The 18,117-nt window shown below is 43.8% G+C and overlaps 1 protein-coding gene across 4 annotated transcripts; it reads right to left on the bottom strand.

The window, feature by feature from the left end:
• Positions 1 to 2,543: 2,543 nt before the first annotated feature.
• Positions 2,544 to 17,215, bottom strand: etv6 (ETS variant transcription factor 6). Of its 4 annotated transcripts, none has more exons than XM_083691695.1 (8): positions 16,744 to 17,215; positions 15,127 to 15,256; positions 7,474 to 7,638; positions 5,990 to 6,124; positions 4,369 to 4,971; positions 4,083 to 4,225; positions 3,794 to 3,894; positions 2,544 to 3,688 (listed from the first exon to the last, which is right to left on the bottom strand). In XM_083691695.1, exons 2-8 carry the CDS (start codon positions 15,161 to 15,163, stop codon positions 3,586 to 3,588), a joined length of 1,287 nt encoding a protein of 428 aa, XP_083547821.1. In that variant the 5' UTR covers positions 15,164 to 15,256; positions 16,744 to 17,215; the 3' UTR covers positions 2,544 to 3,585. The 4 variants fall into 4 exon arrangements, with proteins under 4 accessions (XP_083547821.1, XP_083547822.1, XP_083547819.1 ...); XM_083691696.1 differs by having other exon boundaries at positions 15,127 to 15,253; XM_083691693.1 differs by having other exon boundaries at positions 16,902 to 17,215.
• Positions 17,216 to 18,117: the final 902 nt, after the last annotated feature.

Genomic DNA, 18,117 nt, shown 5'->3' with positions numbered 1-18,117 from the left:
CCTACACACAAAAAACACCTACAGCAATAGAGAATGTTATATGCGGTTGCCTTTCTTGTTGTTCCTATCATAAACATTGATTAGTTGGGGAGAACCACATTAATCCAAATGTGCACACACCCCAGCACACAAAGAATACTATTTTTGTTAGATTCTCCCTAAAACCCAGTCACCATTTTGATTGATGAACAGGGCCTTTGTAAGCTACTTTGTTAAGTTGGGTATGGAGACAGTCTTACCATTCTGATATCAAGGAATGTACCAAACCATAGGATTACTTGTACATTCCTTCATCAGAATGGTAAGACTGTCTCCATACCCAAAAAATGGTAACTGAGTTTTAGGGTGAATTTAAATCTACTAACAACAATAGTTCATTTGTGTGCTGGGATTTGTTGGATTAATGTGGGCCTCCCCAACAAATGAATGTTTATGATGGGAAACAACAAGAAACACCCCACTGAATGGTTTCATTGATGGGCAGACGAATAGGTCGAGGCTATAGCTGGGGTTGGATAATGAGAGACTGTGTCCCAAGACCTTGAGTAGTTAGTCATACTAATCATTTAATCATAATATGTTATCACGTTTTCTGGCAGGTAAGGACAAGGATGACTCTTGAAAATATTCAAAATTGTAACTGCTGGACAAAATGTAATCTTATTCACGCTCTAAATAGGCCAAATAGAATACATCTAAAATTCAAAATAAAGATTATTCTATTTGTTACAAATATAGGCTATCCATTCTTCCATTAGTTAATCTTTTAAGCGAGAGAAACGAAATAATAAAGAAATAAAGATACGATTTCCATAAAAGATGTAGGTCCACACGCCACTCGAGGTGCGCTTTCTCAAGATGAGGGCGATTGACTGGCAATTAAACCCATGCTGAGAGCCAGTCTGATAAAAAAACAAGATTAAAGCGGCTTCCCTCATTATCGCGGTAATTATTTCAGACTTGATTGGATATTGATGCGATACAATTTAAGCACTTCTTGAAATGATTTGTCATTTTCTGAAGTCGAGCGCAGCGCGAGACCGTTTTTGCTTGATTGCGCACACTTTCTCAAGAGCGGGAAACTCTCTATGGCCTCGAGAACAAACCACACAACATTAGTGGGGTCGTATAATAACTGTAATCTCTTACCTGCTGCCCCGCTCCCTCCGCGCACCTCACGCCCTCCAAAGGTTTTAGGGTTGCCCTTTAATCCATCGACACTGCTAAAATCCAGCTGTGTGTCTGTCCGCCGGTGATATCAGCATAGTCCAGATTTGTGCACGTCCAATGTTGCACAAGACAGTGATGGGTATCCGAAAAATGTAATCCCCGCGCTCAGACACTGAATTGCCCGTTTTCTTGGAACAAACACTTAGACAGAGAGGAGGAACAGAGTTATTGAGATGCTCTCACGTCCTACCCTCTTGTGCTTTCAGAGTCCACTGGAGGGGCTTCTCCGGTTATTATTGCTACAAGTCTTGACGGAGTGCGCCCTTGAAGTGAGAGAAAGGTAACCGGCAGAGAATGGCCACTCTCAACCCCGAATTAAATTGTCCCGACTTCTTTGTCAATTGCGACAATCTGTACTCCACGGCGTTCCCACAGAGTCTGGCGGCACGCACACCGCGCGCACCAACTTATCTGGAGACACCCCGCCGACCGCAGCGCTCACAGGCACGGGAACGGCCCACCATAGATGCATTCGGACTCATTGACGAGTAATCACACTACAGTACCATCGATATAATAACCAACATCACGTCATCATAAAGCCCATTTGAAAAGGTCAAGTGTCTTCCAAAATCATGTACAGTATTCCAAAATTAATCTGTTGACAGTGTTGTATTGATTATGTTTGGAGAAAAAAACATGTGCTGCAAAGCTTTGTCATGGTTTAAATATATTTCAAAGATCTGGGTTCCATGAGGCATTACATTTCACATTACCAAAGTGGCTCTACGATTACAATGTTGAAACTTTTAACTTGAATAATGCCTACACTTTCAATAAACCTCAGATTGTGCCTGATGAACGTTGGAGCACAGTGCAGTGGGCTATGCTGTAGTGTAAAGGCGTATCTGTATTCACTGTCTAAAATGGTCCAGTATTGCCATCATGTGGCTTGTTTCAGAATGTCTCAAACGTTGTGGCTGGGAGCAATTCCCTTTCTTCGAGTGACTTTCACCATGACATGGCCTAAAGGCAGTTGTACAACGAGATAATGCCTTTCACACCAAGGTGTCAAGACTAAAGGATTGGCATACTTTATTGGCTATTAAAGGGGCAATCTGTAATTGGTAGATTACATTGTCCATTTCTGGACTTTAAAATGAATGATATATAGCCATTGATTCTTGAAGAATATAATTTATAAATGCCTCATGAGCTTAGTTCAACTACCCATCAGAACCCAAAATATACGCTTGTTTTACTCAAATTGTTTGTAACCAATGCAATTATAAACAAACACTGTATAGCTTCAAAACATGGTTAAAACTATATTTTTTATCTCATGGATGGTCAGTCGTGGCATCCATAGCTGTTTTTTTACATTTAAAGTGGTTACATTTCTCCAGCCCCATCCCTCAGCTGTTTACCAAAGAATTGTCAGGGAGCTCGCTTTGTTGTTGCTTGAATGACAGATTCCTCCTTTAAATCTGAAAATAGTAACATGAGCCCCAGCACTTCCATACTTCTCACACAAAGCCCCTCTATACTGCGTTTAATATCAGAGCCAGTGTATTCATCCCTTAGTACACATGAAACAGACGTCAAGTTGCTGCAAACAATCCAAACCCGCGACCTCTGTATTGCCAAAACACGTGACCGTCTCTCCCAAATACCCAGCGGGTGGGGGTATTTGAACTTGAGGGTATTTGAACCATGTGCCATTAAAAATATACAGTGATTTTATGTTTGAGGACAGCATATCAAAGATGAGTAGAATACACAGTACATGAATCCATTCTACTTAAACAGAGCTGGTCTCCTCCAGAAGAATACAGATCCCAACCCAACATTTATTCAAACATAAACCCACTCTAACTGATTTACATAATCGGTTAAGGAGAAATATTTACACTTGTGCTTCAGGTAAAACATTTGACATGTTTTGTAAAGAGGTCAGTCATACAAATTGATTAAAAAGGTTTATTCTGTGGTGAAAACATTCCAGCTACATACAATACCCCCTCCCTTATTTGCACAATTTGTAACATTTTCTTAATAATGCACATGTGGAAATCAACAAAACGTAACATGATAAGCATGAAATGATTGGTTTGCTATTGCAGTTCATTTGGATGGGGGAGGTGGGGCTGTGTTTCAAAAGTCTCATGAGATTGACCAGCCCCTTTAAAACTCTTTGTTTTAAGACAGAAAACAACTGATAAGATTTGGCAGGAGAATAAAATCGTATAAAGTCTTAAAGGCAATCTAGAGACATCGGTTTGGAGTCCCTCTGTGTTTTGGATCAAGTGAACATCCAGGCTCTTTCAGTTTAAAAAGATTGTTCGAGCTGCTTTCCGAAAGGCATCAGCGGCTGTAGTAGTTCATCGCTTAGGTGGACTCCTCTTCCTAGAGGCCTCAACATTCCTCTTTGATGTAGATTTGATCATCTGTGTCAGACTCCAGGTGTTCCAGCCTGTCAGTTTGTCCACTCATAATCTCATCTGGGGTTTTCATGAACCTGACATACACACACACACACAATTAATATAAATTCTGTTCACATCCATGTTTTGATATTTGAAAATTAATTGTACTCCTTTAAAACAACTAAACTACACAATACCTGAATAGAAGTCTCTGTCCAGGCTCTTTCCTGATAATGTTCAACTTGTAGTAGTGTCTCAGTGCTCGCGACATCTTTTCATATGTCATATTGGTCCTGTTCTGTTAGAAGCAATAGAAGGAATATTGACATTAACACACTTTAATTCCACATATGGAATTAATTCAAACATGTACATCAGTAAATCAGCAGTGTGGAAGATAACTGCATACAGAAAACAAAGGTTCCTCTACACCTATCAAGGGTCTATCCTACCACAGACCCCAGTTTGGGTGGGTAGCTGGTTTACCTTGTGGTTCCCCCACAGCCGAGCCAGACCGTTGGGATCCATGATGCGGAAGACTTTGGTCTCTGGGTCCTCCCAGCGGATGTAGTTCTCGTACCGGCTGTCTGAGAGGAGCTGGTAGACGTAGTCCCATAGCAGCCTGCAGTCTGGAGACCATGACACAAACAAGTCAACAGAGGGGTCTCTTTACAGGAAAACCTTTGTTGAGCACTCATGGTCTAGGCTTATATCACAAGCTTTACTATGGTTTCAACCCTTAGCAGAAGTGCATTTTAGTGTTGAGCCTTACCTGCTATCCGTCCGATGGGCATGGCCTGCTCTTCAGGGGGTGAGACAGGCACGATGACATGGTTCCTGTACAGCGCCTCCTCCTGGTGATGCAGAGGGTGGTGCTGCTGCTGGTGGGCCACTAGTGCTAGCTGGTGGTGGATGTGGCCTTTGCTCTCCCGCCCGTTTTCATGGAGGGGTTGAGGAGGGTGCCCCCCACGACCATGCCTGAAGTCCCCAGTGGTGCCCCCGCCCCCTCGCCCCGGGCTGAGCAGAAGAGGGTGCATGATGGCACTGGGCATGAGCTGGATGACGCGAGGGGGGGCCGTGTCCTGAGAACCGGGGCTGCCCGGGCAGGGGGCTTCACGAGGCGTGTTGCAGCGCCCATTAGGGGCCGCTGGAGACACTGACAGGGGGTACAGGTCCTCTGGCAGGTGGTGGTTGCTGTCGGGTAGCTGCGAGGATGCCTGGAGATGGTCCTCAGCTGCAGGGCGTGGATGGTTGGGTTCTGATGGGGAACGGCGGGGGGCAGGGAGGAGAGGGGAGCGGGAACGGTGTCGGAGTTCTATGGTGGGCGGGTGCTGTTGGAGAGGCTCTGTACCACGTGGTGTCCGCCGTACCGTTTCTGCAATGATAGATATGTTTCATAAGTTTAGATTTTGGATTACTCGAGAGGTAACAGTATGAAGGTAAAGTGACATATTGACTGGATAATTATCTTATCTCTGGACACTAGATGTCACTACTTCCTATAACAAACTATATGTCTCACAATCTGGATAGTATTTCATTACCGGTAGGCTTGGACTGCCCTCTACTGGTTTGTAAATTACAACATAAATAAAACTTAAATACTGTATGAATAAACGTGACTTACTAGTAGAAACTGACCCATGACTTGATCCTATGATCATTTAGCATTACCAAATAGATGCGCGTTAACAGTATCATCTAGTAGCATCTATTAACATAACAAGTTTGCTTTGCTTCTTAGCGTGGATTAATGCAGTCACAATGCAGCTTAGAAAAACAAGGAAGTTATGAGCATCTTAATAACCTGTCCAATCACTCCCCCTCTAATAAACCACAGTAGAAACTTCTAGACCACAAACTAATTAAAAATAGAACCATTTCCTTGTGGAGCAGGTTTTTCCGTCAACACCTCTGCCCTTACCACACATTTAAGTTTCTGCCTTGTCACATATCTTTCTATAAATACCAGAAAAAGGAGTTCAAAGTGTATCACAGAGAAGGAGAAGTCCCTCCCCTTTCAGGTGGACTGTATAAACACATATCTAGTTAACACCTTACTAGACATTGGAACCAACTTTTTAGGAACTATACACTTCATGATGAATTGGATTCACTTCTTGATATTTAGAATTAAGGTTCACTTGTTGAGTAACTCCCTTAAAACAGAAGTAGTTGGAATCTGGTTGAATTACACAAAAACTACAACAAATTCATCAAGAAAAGCCCACGATTGTGAAATCCTTCTGGAAGACTGCATGGCAATGTTTTTCAGAAAAATAATGATAATTAAACATCCCTGTCCATGACGGGCATCAACTGTTTAACTATTTTGGGGGTTTTTATATGACAAGAAAAGCATAAATGGCAGGCAAGTCACCAGCTGAACTGACCTTCAAGTTTGTGGTGCGGAAGAGCGCCCTCTGGCAGTGAGTGGAAGGAGTTGCCGGGGAAGTAGGCGGATGGGTAGGATATGTGGGGCTTCCGCTGCTTCAGGATGTGCTGCAGGAGCTCGTACAGGACGTCCCCTGCAGGGCCACAGAGGTCAGAGATTACCGTATGAGCCTCCTTGTGACATAACCCTTACAGTATATATATAGGAATGGCAGCAACTGTCATAAAATGTCATAAGAAAGAAGGATCAGACTCCCACCAGAAGCGTACATACAAACATTTCCCAGCTTTCCAGATTGAATGTTACGCAATGGAAATCAAGAGTCATACTGCAGCTACAGCCTGGAGTTTCTGTTGGGCCATGTGACCAGACCAGGAAAAACTCATGGCCCAATTCAATCTAGTGATTCAGGATACCAGTGACAGGTCGAGGCTTGAAATGACTGCAAATATCCTCCTATGATAGATCATGGAGTCTACTCCTAGTTCCCCTGCTTGACTCAAACGCCTACAGCACTTGAACTTGGTGATAGTAGGGATAGTCATGACAGCAAGCCTAGTCACAAACCAGATGTGTGACTCAGTGACTTGGCAACAGCTCCCAGATTAGTGCAGTAATAAGATGATTGTGACAGAAGATATAAGGGAGAGCCTTTGATAACTTTTACACCACATGACAAATCACAATATATGCAAGATCATACCCACGGAAGGCGACCTGAAAGAGTTAACTAGTAACCTGATTATTACTACCTTTAAGAGACCTCCATTACACACGTTATTTGTGAGTAACATTTTTTCTTCATTTTTAAAGGCTTCCCGTCAGAACTTCAAGGAAATGATTCTCATAAAGGAAGTGAAGACGCCGCAGGCACACGCGCAGGCTCTCACACACACACAGACACGCGCAGGCTCTCTCTCTCTCTCTCTCTCTCTCTCTCACACCCACACACACACACACACACACACACACACACACACACACACACACACACACACACAGAGACTTCAGTTCTCACTTTCTTGTCCTGCAGTCTCACACTGGGCTGCAGGGGAAATTCCTGGTGTTACCAGGTGACGGTTGAGGTCGGTTTGCACTTCCTGATAGACCGTTTACCCGACCAGTCTCCTACTTCCTCTACTGAACAACAAAGACAGCAGCCCCACAAGAGCAGCTGCCGCCGCTAGCATTGCCCCGCATTGTTCTCTTTCTTCCTCTGTTCTAGCTGAGCGTATTGATTGTCATTGTAGAGAACATTCTTTGGATGAAAACACATTGATTTTACCTTAAAAAAAAACAGGGGATGGTTTACGTATAGTTCCCCTTCAATACTAATACAGGTTTTAAAAAAAAAAAAAAAAAAACAGTGATAACAAGCCAGTTGCAAGACTGATCACCATAACAGCATAACAACAGATTTTCTGAGCAGATGTTTGTACAGGGGTGGGTTTGTTTGGGTGGGTGGGGGGGGGGGGGTCGTACCAGAGTGGGGTGAGCGATAGCGAAAGTCCTCCTTGGTGAGGAGCAGCAGGGCCTTGCCGTTCATCTGGAAGGATCCGCTGGTGATGGGCCGCAGGGCGAACTCCCTCTCGGCCCAGCGCAGCCACTGGGCCACATCCTCCCTGCTCCAGAACACCGGCTGGAGGCCTACAGAGACGGGAGAGAGGGAGGACAGCCAGGGGTAGAGGGGACAGGAGGGAGAGGAGGAGAGCAGGGGGGGAGGAGAGGGGGGCGATATGGAGTAGGAAAAGGGACAGGAGGGAGAAAAGGAGAAGGTGGAGACAGGAGAATGGGACAGGTAGAGGAAGGAAAGAAGGAAGGAAGGAGACAGAGGTGGAAGGAGACAGGGGAAATTAAGGAAGGAGATAAAAGGGAATGATGAAAAGAAAAATAGTGTAGGGGAGAGGGTAAAGAGAAGGAGAGAGGGGGAAGGGAGTACAGACGAAGGAGGGAGAAAATGGTTGAGGAGAGAGTAGTAGCACAAAAAAGAGAAGAGAGAAGGAAAAGGAAGAGAGAATTATCCACACACATTCACGTCATATTCACTTCATGTTTGGCAGTGTACTTTAAGTGAACCTTCATCAACATATGTATCATTTTCCACCATCTCTAAAATGTTTCTTTCACTGCCCGTGGGAACTCGAAAGAGAGCAAAACATCTGCACTGGTGGATGGCCCAATACTATGTGAGTGAAATGAGCAAAAGCCCAGGAATTACGCTTACCACAAGTATGTGTGCGCGACTCAGACAAGTCATAACCTTTTCCTTGTTACCGTAAACACAAAAAATGTGGTTCGATCATACATTCAAGCCTTTTTCTTTTGTAAAATGTTCCACTTTCTTTGACAGATGCCACACACAAATCCTTTTAGCTAACCAGACAAGGACAACAACAGAATAGTACTGAAAACGTAACAATGTGTGTGTGTGTGTGTACGAGGACTTAAAAGAGCTTAGATAAGGGCTTAAAGGCCATATGAGAGGTTGAATGTTATTGCTTTCCCATCACAAACAGAGAGCTGGTGAGTAACCTTGTAACAACAATGTATTAACCCATCAGGTATGTCCCCATGTGTGTGACTTTGACAATGCCAATAGTTCAATGCTTTCTGTGCTGCCTGTGGGTTGGGTGGTAATGGCCTAACCAAATTGGGTGATACTGTCACCCAATTGTCATACATCAAGGCACATGTAGGCTACTATGATATCCTAGGCATATAGACTTTCAATGTAGCCTACAGATTTACAGTAGCATTGAGCCTAACCTCACAGACTCACACAGGACTGACTGTAGGAACCACCAGAGCATCCATCAACGCCCACACAGTCGAAAAAGCAGCAATTTCTTACTTATCGCCGGCTCTCAAACACTTCCTCTAAAGAGTGGGACAGCTGTTATCTTTGGCCGGCGGCACACGCACAATGTCACTGTCACGCGAGTAATCGGAACCCCAGGCTCGATTTCAGAGCCATCGCTCCCCCCCACCGCCCGTCAAACAAAGGAAGTTTTCACAAGGAACAATCAATATTAAAAGAAGCCTCTGTAGATTGTCAGCTTCCCATTTCCCTTTCCCGTCTATATTCAGATAGTGACACAGGCTTTTGATAGTCTTGTCAGGGATAGGTTATCTAAGACATAGCCTATGGCATGTTAACGAATGAGACATAGTGAGAAGCTTACACTGCAGACACTGTCACGTGGACTATATGTGGAAGAATAGGATTACATTTCATCTCAGGTGTGTCACTGATAAAAAGATCCAGAGTGGGGCAGTTAAAGAGCCATCTCTCAATGTTCTGCTCCATCAGAGTCCACAACAACAGTCTGGATTATACTGTAGGTCATGAATCTGGTTATTTAGCTGCACTGGATTTTCAATCAGGGGCCCAAAAGGCCCTATGGGATCCCAAATGACAAGCAAAGGATGGTTTTTGATTTTTTATTGTGTTCAACGGTATTCAAGAACATATACTCTTAACATATACTGTATGTGTCGGAAAGCTAGAACACACAATAGATATTCATTTCTACATGGAATGCATTTTCAAATAGACTAATTCACTCTCCTGACATTGGAACAGAGCAATTGACTAGTGGTAAAAATACAAAGGCCATCAGTAACAGTAGCTCTTTGCTAGCAAGTACACACATTTTTATCTAATTCCCATATGCACATCATCTACCAGCTGTGTGTGTGTGCGTGCGTGTGGGTGTGTGTGTGTCTCCTAAGGGTGACCTCTTGATCATAGGCCCCTGGTGAGGCATGCTGTGTACAGTGGGACCTTGGTCCTTAGGTCACTGCTGTGGTATGTTCTCTCCAGGGCCGGCAGGGAGAGGGACTGTGCTGCCAAACCCCTCAGAGATCCGGTCTGCCGGACCCAGCCATCTGCACAGGGCCCAGCGGAGGAAGGAATGAGGGGAAGAGGAGGAGGAGGAGGAGGAGGAGGTGGAGGAGGGGAAGACGAGAAGGAAAGAAGCCCAAACAAACGTGTCCCACAACGCACTTTGGCAGGAAGCGATCCAGCGTGGGCTCTGTTTCAGCACAGGAAACTTCCTGCGGTAAGGTTAGGGAGCAACGCAGTGGGGTTTATCAACAGTCAGCAGCAACTGAGGGAGAGAGGGAGAGAGGGGGAGAGAAAAGGAGAGAGTGAGAGGAAGGTGAAGTAGAAAGAGAGCGAAGCAGAGAGACAAGGAGGATGGGAACAAAGAACAAGAACAGGGAGAAGAAAGGGAGAGAGAAGGCGAGGGAGAGGAAATGTGCAAGGGTGGGCAGAGGGAAGAAAAGGAGGTGAGAGGGAGGAGCAGGCGGATGGGGAGACAAGAGGGGGGTGAAATAGAGAGGGAAAAACAGACAGGAAGAGAAACGGACACCAAGACAGATCGTAGACACAAACTGACAGCACTTGTTCAGAGAGATGGCTCACAGAGACAGATGGAAAAAGAGGAAGAAGAGAAGGAAAGAGAGAGGGAGACAAAAGTGCATCTTTGACCAACGCCTACACCTTACTCCCACACCTTACTCTGTTCCTTGACAACTACGAAAAGCTTCCTTTTGCCTCAAAATATATGCTTTTTAAAATTACTGATGTGAGGGACCCTGCAGCAGATTTGCCACAGCTTTCAGGACAAAATCAATTTCAGCCTCCATTATTTACCATCCATGTCTTTGTTGGTTTACTGATGTGTGTGTGTGTGTATGTTTTTGTTTACTGGTTGAAGTACTTGCGCACGACTGCCGGATACCAAAGCCCTTGACTAAACCGTGGGCTCCTAATCCTCTGTGATGACACATAATTTTCACTGTGTGGATTCACTGGCCCCCGCTAACCACTCACACACACACACGCACGCACGCACACACAATGTTGCTGAGGAAACTTGTAAATGCTTGGGATGAATGGAGGAATGAGGGGATGAGATCATTAGTATCTTGTTTCATTGTTGCTCTCCACCACCACCCCCAACTCCCCGCTCCCAGCATCACAGAGTACACAGGGAATGTGTTCATTCTGCTGTCGACCTTTTATCAGACTCGTATGGGTGTTAAATCTGCAGCACATTGTTTTTAGATTCGGCAGATTGAAAAGCATTTGGGGGAAAAAGTCAACTGAAAATGCTGCAAAGTGTGGCAGCAAATGCGTCTGACATATAAGGACTTTGGTCTGCTGAATCAACACTCTTTCTAGTCATTCAACTCTCCTGCAAATGTTTGCTTTCCCTCTTGAATGGAGGAGGTGGACATTGTCTCAACTGAAAACAGCTTTTCTTGAGAAGTAGGAGAAAAGAGAAGAGGAGGGCTGGCCATGACCTTATGACCTAGTGAGTCACGGATACGTGGGAGTGACACCTTCCACATTTGCTCACACCTCAGACTGAGTGACTCTCATGAGCTCTCACGAGCTCTCAGTCTCTATCAGTTTCTCTCTGATTCTCTATCGCTCTCCTGCACTCTTTTACTCCCTCCCTTCCTACCTCCCTCTCAGATGGGTGCGGCAGGGCAAAATCCATGTCAATCTGCAAGTGTAGACTTCATATGAAAAAAAAAAAAAAAAAAATCCCTTTCTTTTCCTTTTCCTCTAAGAACACGTGTGTGTTCAAGTCCAGCAGGATTGGACTTCATCCAGTCAAAACAAACATAAAACAGATCGTCAATCAAACTTCTCTTTTATGGCCAGGAAGAAGAGAGACCTGTTTTTGATAGCTTGTAAGACGGAGGGGGAGGAGGTGGCAAGTTGGCTCTTGTAGTTTGTGTTCCTGCCATTGCTGTTCTTTTTAGTTTTTTAGTACCACCGTTGCCAAATAAAGGAACTTTCACCAAAGACGTTTAACAACTATCTCAAATTCCCAAATAGCCTATCCGCTACTAGGTAGAGGTCATTATTTCATAACAAAGAGCATGATTTGTACAGCACCTTTCCAAAACCAAGTCTTTCATCAATGACATGCATGTTGCAAGAGAGATATTCAACAATGGCCCTAAATATGTCGCAATCAATCAATAGAGCCTGTGTTTTTTAAGTCAGTGCGCAACCTAGAACTTTTCATACCCATTTTTTGCACATTACGAGGATTGAAGGTACATACATGATATTCTGCAAATTAAATCATGCAACCATTCATTTTAAGAACAGGCTTCAGCCCAGTTTATTTTGACTATTTAGAAATGCTCCAGTGAACAGCCATCCTCTGACTGCCCTCAATGTTCAGTCAAGAATTATTCGGATTTATTTACCACATGACAGAGACTAGAAATGATCGTGTCGTATATATACTAAATAAATCTGCAGTGTCACTTAATGTGAAGACATGCAGCAACAGAGCATCAGTATTGTGAGCTCAATTTGCCGCCTGATTTAGGGGCACTATGCCCCCCCCCCCTCTCCCCTCATAATGACATGTGGAGTCTGTTTCGAAACAGGAAGAGAAGGGGGCTGCTCTGAGTTTAGCCGTTGGCATGTGAGAACAGTTTCCCTTTCAGAGGAGAAAAGAGAGAGAGAGAGAAAAAAACAACAACAACATTTATTCAGGAAGCGCCGTCTGCCCACTCAGGAAATTCCTGAGGACGAGAGCTGCTTCCAGGGGCAGGAAATTTCCCCTCTGAAAGGCACTTGCGTACACGACACACACACTCGCACAAACGTACACACATATATAGACACACCAAAAGCACAACTACACACACAAGTATACCCTGTGGCAGTGTAGATAAAAAAACACATACAACAAGACTCCAATTCCCACATACGCAGGTTGATAGTGCCCACACACACACACAAACACACGCACACACACACGCACACACAGGTTTGCAGTCACAGAGATGGATGAATACACATGCATACACCTACACACTATCTCTCCGACATGCCTATGCACAGACATACCCACACTCTAATCCACCCACACACAAGCATGCACACAGTACAAACCCACCCTGTGAGCAAACACACAATCTATACAAAACATTTACTCAGGAAATCTGGCAAGCCATGTATGAATACTGTAGGCTTCTATTCTATATCATCACAATCCATCTAAATCATTTTGCATATAAACTTCATGCAGCCTACTTTGAACCGACTCAGGTATCTGAATGCTTGTGTTCTAAAGGTATTCTGTCTGGCTTTTTAATTTAGGTTATCTTTTTATGTTCAATACTTTCTTGCAGCGACATAAAGGAACAAATAAGGGGGTGAGGGTGAAAAGTCACCCAAGCTGATGGGGAAATAAACCCTCAAATTGCCTAGTCTAGAAATGTAGCCAAACCCATAGGTTGACTTAAGCAATAAAAGGTCTCTCTCCAGAGAGGTGGTTGTGAGATGAGTTCCTGGCGGAGAAGGGTTAAAAGGAGCAGCATTCTTTGAGAGTGAGGAGCAGGCTGCAACTCTCCCCCTGATCTAATCCACTTCCTCCCCAGGAAATGGAGAAGGCGGATTTCTGCCCACACTGCAATTTCCTCTCTCTCATTCTTTTTTTTTTTTTCTCTCTTCCTTCCCTTCCCCCAGGGCAAATTCTCTTTAAATGTGGGGCTAATGGACGGTTTGTCTCATAGTGCATGGTCCTGTGGATCCCAGCTACGTGACGTGTGGGGAGGGAAACTAACATGTTACAAGTTGTCTGAGGAAGAACAGGATACTTGATCATTGTCAGGAAGAGTGTTAGCTTTGAGCCAAAGGAGGTTCTCACTTCTCACAGAAGTGGGGACTTGGGGGAAGGGTGAAGGATAGAGTTTATTTGACAGTATGAATAAGAGTTCAAATGTTACTTATTATTAATCTCTTGCTGAATCCAGTGATTGAAACAATAGGTCTAATTGAAGATCAGAAAGCACGTCAAGAGAGCAAGTGTACCACACCCAGAGGACATCACACTACAACGACCGCAGACCTGTTGAACGTTCTTCCTTTTTCTATTACAATACAAAAGAGGAAGTGGGCCTGGGGAATTTCCTCTGTATTCTCCATGTGCATAACAATATAGCAACAGTCTCACTTGGCTCCTGAGCCCTTAACTATATGCATGTTAAAAAAGACCTGGTTAAATATTGATGGTGTCTTACACAGTGCAGCCCAGGGTACTCTTTAAACACCAAGTCTATACCCTGGCAGGCCTCCAGCCCCGCCTGTTATTTTATTGGCTCAGGCAGCGGCCGGTTGAGACCTGCAGTCAGCTACGCCAGCCAACACACCGTCATGGTGTTGCCTCCTCTCCTTGACCCTGTTCAACATACTCTTACATTTGTCCTTCCTTCCTTCCTTCCTTCCTTTCTTTTTTTCTTCCCTCCCTCCTTCAAGTTTCAGTCTTTAACAGATCTTGCAAACTTGGATAGGTAAAGGCATGGTTAACAAACCGAATGCTTTGATCCATCTAATCATGTCAGCTCAATAATCAACTTGACAGAAGGAGTATTCAAACAGAGCACATTCACCATTCATGTCAACTCCTCTCACAATATCCACGCTTTCCTCCACCTTTTCTCAAATCGTCCCTCCTCTCTCCAAGTCCTACCCCTATTCCTCATCTCTCCTCAGCCCTGCCCATCTCCTGCCCTCCTACAGGTATGGCTCTTCTTCGCCTCTCTCCTCGCCCATTTCTATAGGGCTGTTCTGTTGTGTTGCTGAGTATTCTCTGGAGTTGTGCCACATGTTGTGGTGTCCTGCCCTACAGTGCCCTGAGATGTATGGGTACTGTACAGACACTGTTGTTTGGCTATCGCGGTCCTGCTGTGTTACATTCCACTGTGTTCTATTGTTTAGTGTTCCAGTACAGTAGCTCTGTTCTGGTCCAGTAGAGCTGTCTTGTGCTGGGTCTCTGGCCTTGGGTCTGCTTCAGCGCCTCTGTGGCAAGAGGTGATGCATGAGTAGGCCTGTCCACATAGAGTGTGTGTGCGTGCGTATGTGTCGCCCTTGGGTGCTGCTTTGGTGTCAGGACGTGATAGCAGTTTTAAGTCATAGACTTCAATCTTCCATTTTCTGAGTGGTCAAAAGCTCTCGAGGCAAATGTACAGAGAATGGGGAGTTGAAATGATGCAGGAAGATTATAGTTGTCCACTAGTATGTCTTTGTGCTTCTGTATATGTGTGTGCGTCTGTGTGTGTGCGTGCGTGCGTTTGTAAGCAAGCGTTGTTACTCACGCAGGTGCGCGGGCAGCCTGGCAGGCTCGTCCTCCATTCGGCTGGCTGGCCTCGCTGCGGGAGCATGGACGGGGGAGGAAGTGGAGTTTGGCAGGGGGCTCGCGGAAGGACTGAATGAGCTCCTCTCCTGCTATGAATAGACACAGAGACACAAAGCATGCCTTACAAACCTCCCCAACACCAGCCCTGAACCCAAACAGCCTGAGAACCACCACACTGAGAAACTAACACCATTAACCTTGTTTTCATCAAAGGGACTGCGCTAATCAGGAACTCTTTACAAATAGAATTTAATTTGAGATATGGCACATCTAAAAATATATGAATGTGTTTCCCTGCAGTATAAAAATGCTAAATTGGTTTATAGAAGGATATAAGTAGTCTTTAAGCAATTTGAGTTGACCCAAATGTTGCCTTGTAAACACCTTAACATGGAATTGTCTGTATGCATATCTGTTGAAATAATCAAGCTAATCACCAGCTGATATTCACTGACTGTATGATGCATCAGCTCCTAATTAACCAACGACATTTTACCACGAGCCATGGACAAGTGATTCATTCAGCCAGTCAATCTGAGACTGCTAGTTCTTAGTAACTACCTACTTTACCAGGAATTCACTGTGGCAATGCAAGCAATAATCTTTTAATCTCTTCTTATGATCAAGATTTCCATACTTCCCAAGAATAGTAAATGTACTCTCCACTCAGGCTGCAAGAGGGAGCCTATAGCCACACATTGTTGAATGTACAGTCACACTGACCAGGACTATAGTAGGTCTCACTTTTGCAGAATTCCTTTTCACATTTGCACAGCCTAGATTAAAAAAAGTTGAGTGAGGTAAAAAAAATAAAAAATAAAAAAAAGGTAGTAGTTGATTTCTCCAGATATGAGAAACAATGTCAGCCAAAAGGGGGTTGTAATATGTCTAATACAGTCAGTAGTACTCTTACCTCTCTCACCTTTTCTAAATGCCCACTGACAGGGATAAACAGTAGGTGTTCTCATCTGTATGAAGAACAGTTAGCCCAAAATTGCGGATTTAATTTGAAGAAACAATTTATGAGAGATATTTTTACAATGATAATGCCATTATGCATTGAATGATCCATCTAGTTGGAGATGTGCAAGTGTGGGCAATGGGCATGGTACAGTGTAATGTTCCAGATACTCTACACATTCTATATGAGCACGTCTCAGATGGTTATACTGTCTGGAGTGGAGAAGTGTTTCACATCTCATCAAACACATCAACATGACAAAACGCTCCTATCGTTTTCACTGCGCAGAAAATATGGATCGTACCCTGAACAGTCGTTGAACGTGGAATATGAATATTCTCTATCATGTAAAATATTAAATCGTGACAGCTCATGCAATATTTTCAATTTCCTACAGCATTTGGTCCACAATAGGCCACCTATACTCTTCTAATAAAATAGACATATGGGTTGAATAGGCTAAATAGTAATTATATTGCCTCAATCATGACGCTTCTTTTTATCACATTTACATGGTTTTTAAATCAGTCATAACCTGTGAAAATGAAAGTCGTGACGAAAACGTGTAGCTCAGGTGTACCATGAAACCTGTAAACTAGCGCTGCATGGACTTACCAGGCGCTGGTGTGGTCTACAACAGAGCGTCGAAACGAGTCCCTTCAGCAACAGATGATTACCAACACAACGTTGCGGTTGTCAACAACACAACTGCGTCAAGCGCATCTCACCGCGCGGTCCTAGAATTTAATCTGGTTTCTGAAATCTGCAAATACCTTGGTTGTGATCTGCGACGGAGATTGGGACATGTCTCGCTCAATTCAGGAAGTTCTCCTCTTCCCACTTTCCTTTTTCCCTTTCTCCCCTTTGAAATAAACAAGTAAAACACCCACACCCGACACCCACACTTGAGGAGGGTTACGCGCCGCGTAATAGTTCAATGATTATCTTTAATCCATGATGATCGCGTCTATCATTCACGCGTAAAACTTCTTTTGTTTTCTGTTGGAGCTGCGCGCTACATTTCGGCAACGCGTTGGTTAATCTCTTCCTGGAAGACTGAACTAAAAGACGGACATCTCCGTGCCCATTGATTTGGATGTGTAAACGGCAAAATGACGCGGATTCCCAGCACTGAGCCCAGCCCCCTTAAAGGGAAACCCGAATCAGGAAATTGCCGATCAAACGTTTAAAGCCACAGTCTGTTATTTACCCACTAATTTCAAGTAATGAAATACCTTTGAATTTGATGAAAAGAACCACAGGCCACATAGGCCTAACTCTTCTAAATCTATTAATCACTGGAGTCTGTGTTATCACTTTATAAACTAATGTTGTTGCTTCCAAAATCATTAGGCTTTAAAATATAATGTTGCTGTGTTGTTTACATATGAAAAAAACATTGTTGATGGCCCACTCTGATTGGGAGTAGCCTAGCAGAAATGTGTGTGACCTATTCCTTAGCAAAAAGCTGCCTATACGTGTAATAGCTCTTAGAACCTGTATCAGCGATGTCTAGACGGTTATTGTTGTTGATCGAAGATCTGTGAACACGGGGCACAGAGAATGCTGTAGGCTATGGCTTACAAATGTGTTATTAAAATCAACTATAAATCAAATGTTACCCAATGGGTTATAAGCATGACTTGAAGCATGCAATGTATTTAGCACTATAGTCATTGTTGCCTTCTTGGGTCACGCCACATTGATTTAAGCTATAATACAGGCTTACGGTGTTAGAACATAATATGATAATAATAATATTCATCATTATTATTTAGAATATTGCACTCAAGTGTAAATTTGTCTTGCACAAATGTCTCTTTAACAATGAAACCGGGTGGAATGATTCTGACATCTACTGGGCATTGCTGGTATTTGGATACTTTGATACGTCTCAGTTCAATATCTTGCAGCTATTTTTGTTTATGCTCAGGCCTAATGAGAGTTAGTCCAAATAAATGTATCATTTGAACAATAAGGATCCAACAT

Source organism: Argentina silus (genome assembly GCF_951799395.1).
Source record: "Argentina silus genome assembly, chromosome: 20".
Lineage (NCBI taxonomy): Eukaryota > Metazoa > Chordata > Actinopteri > Argentiniformes > Argentinidae > Argentina > Argentina silus.
This window is presented reverse-complemented; position numbering and strand designations above follow the sequence as displayed.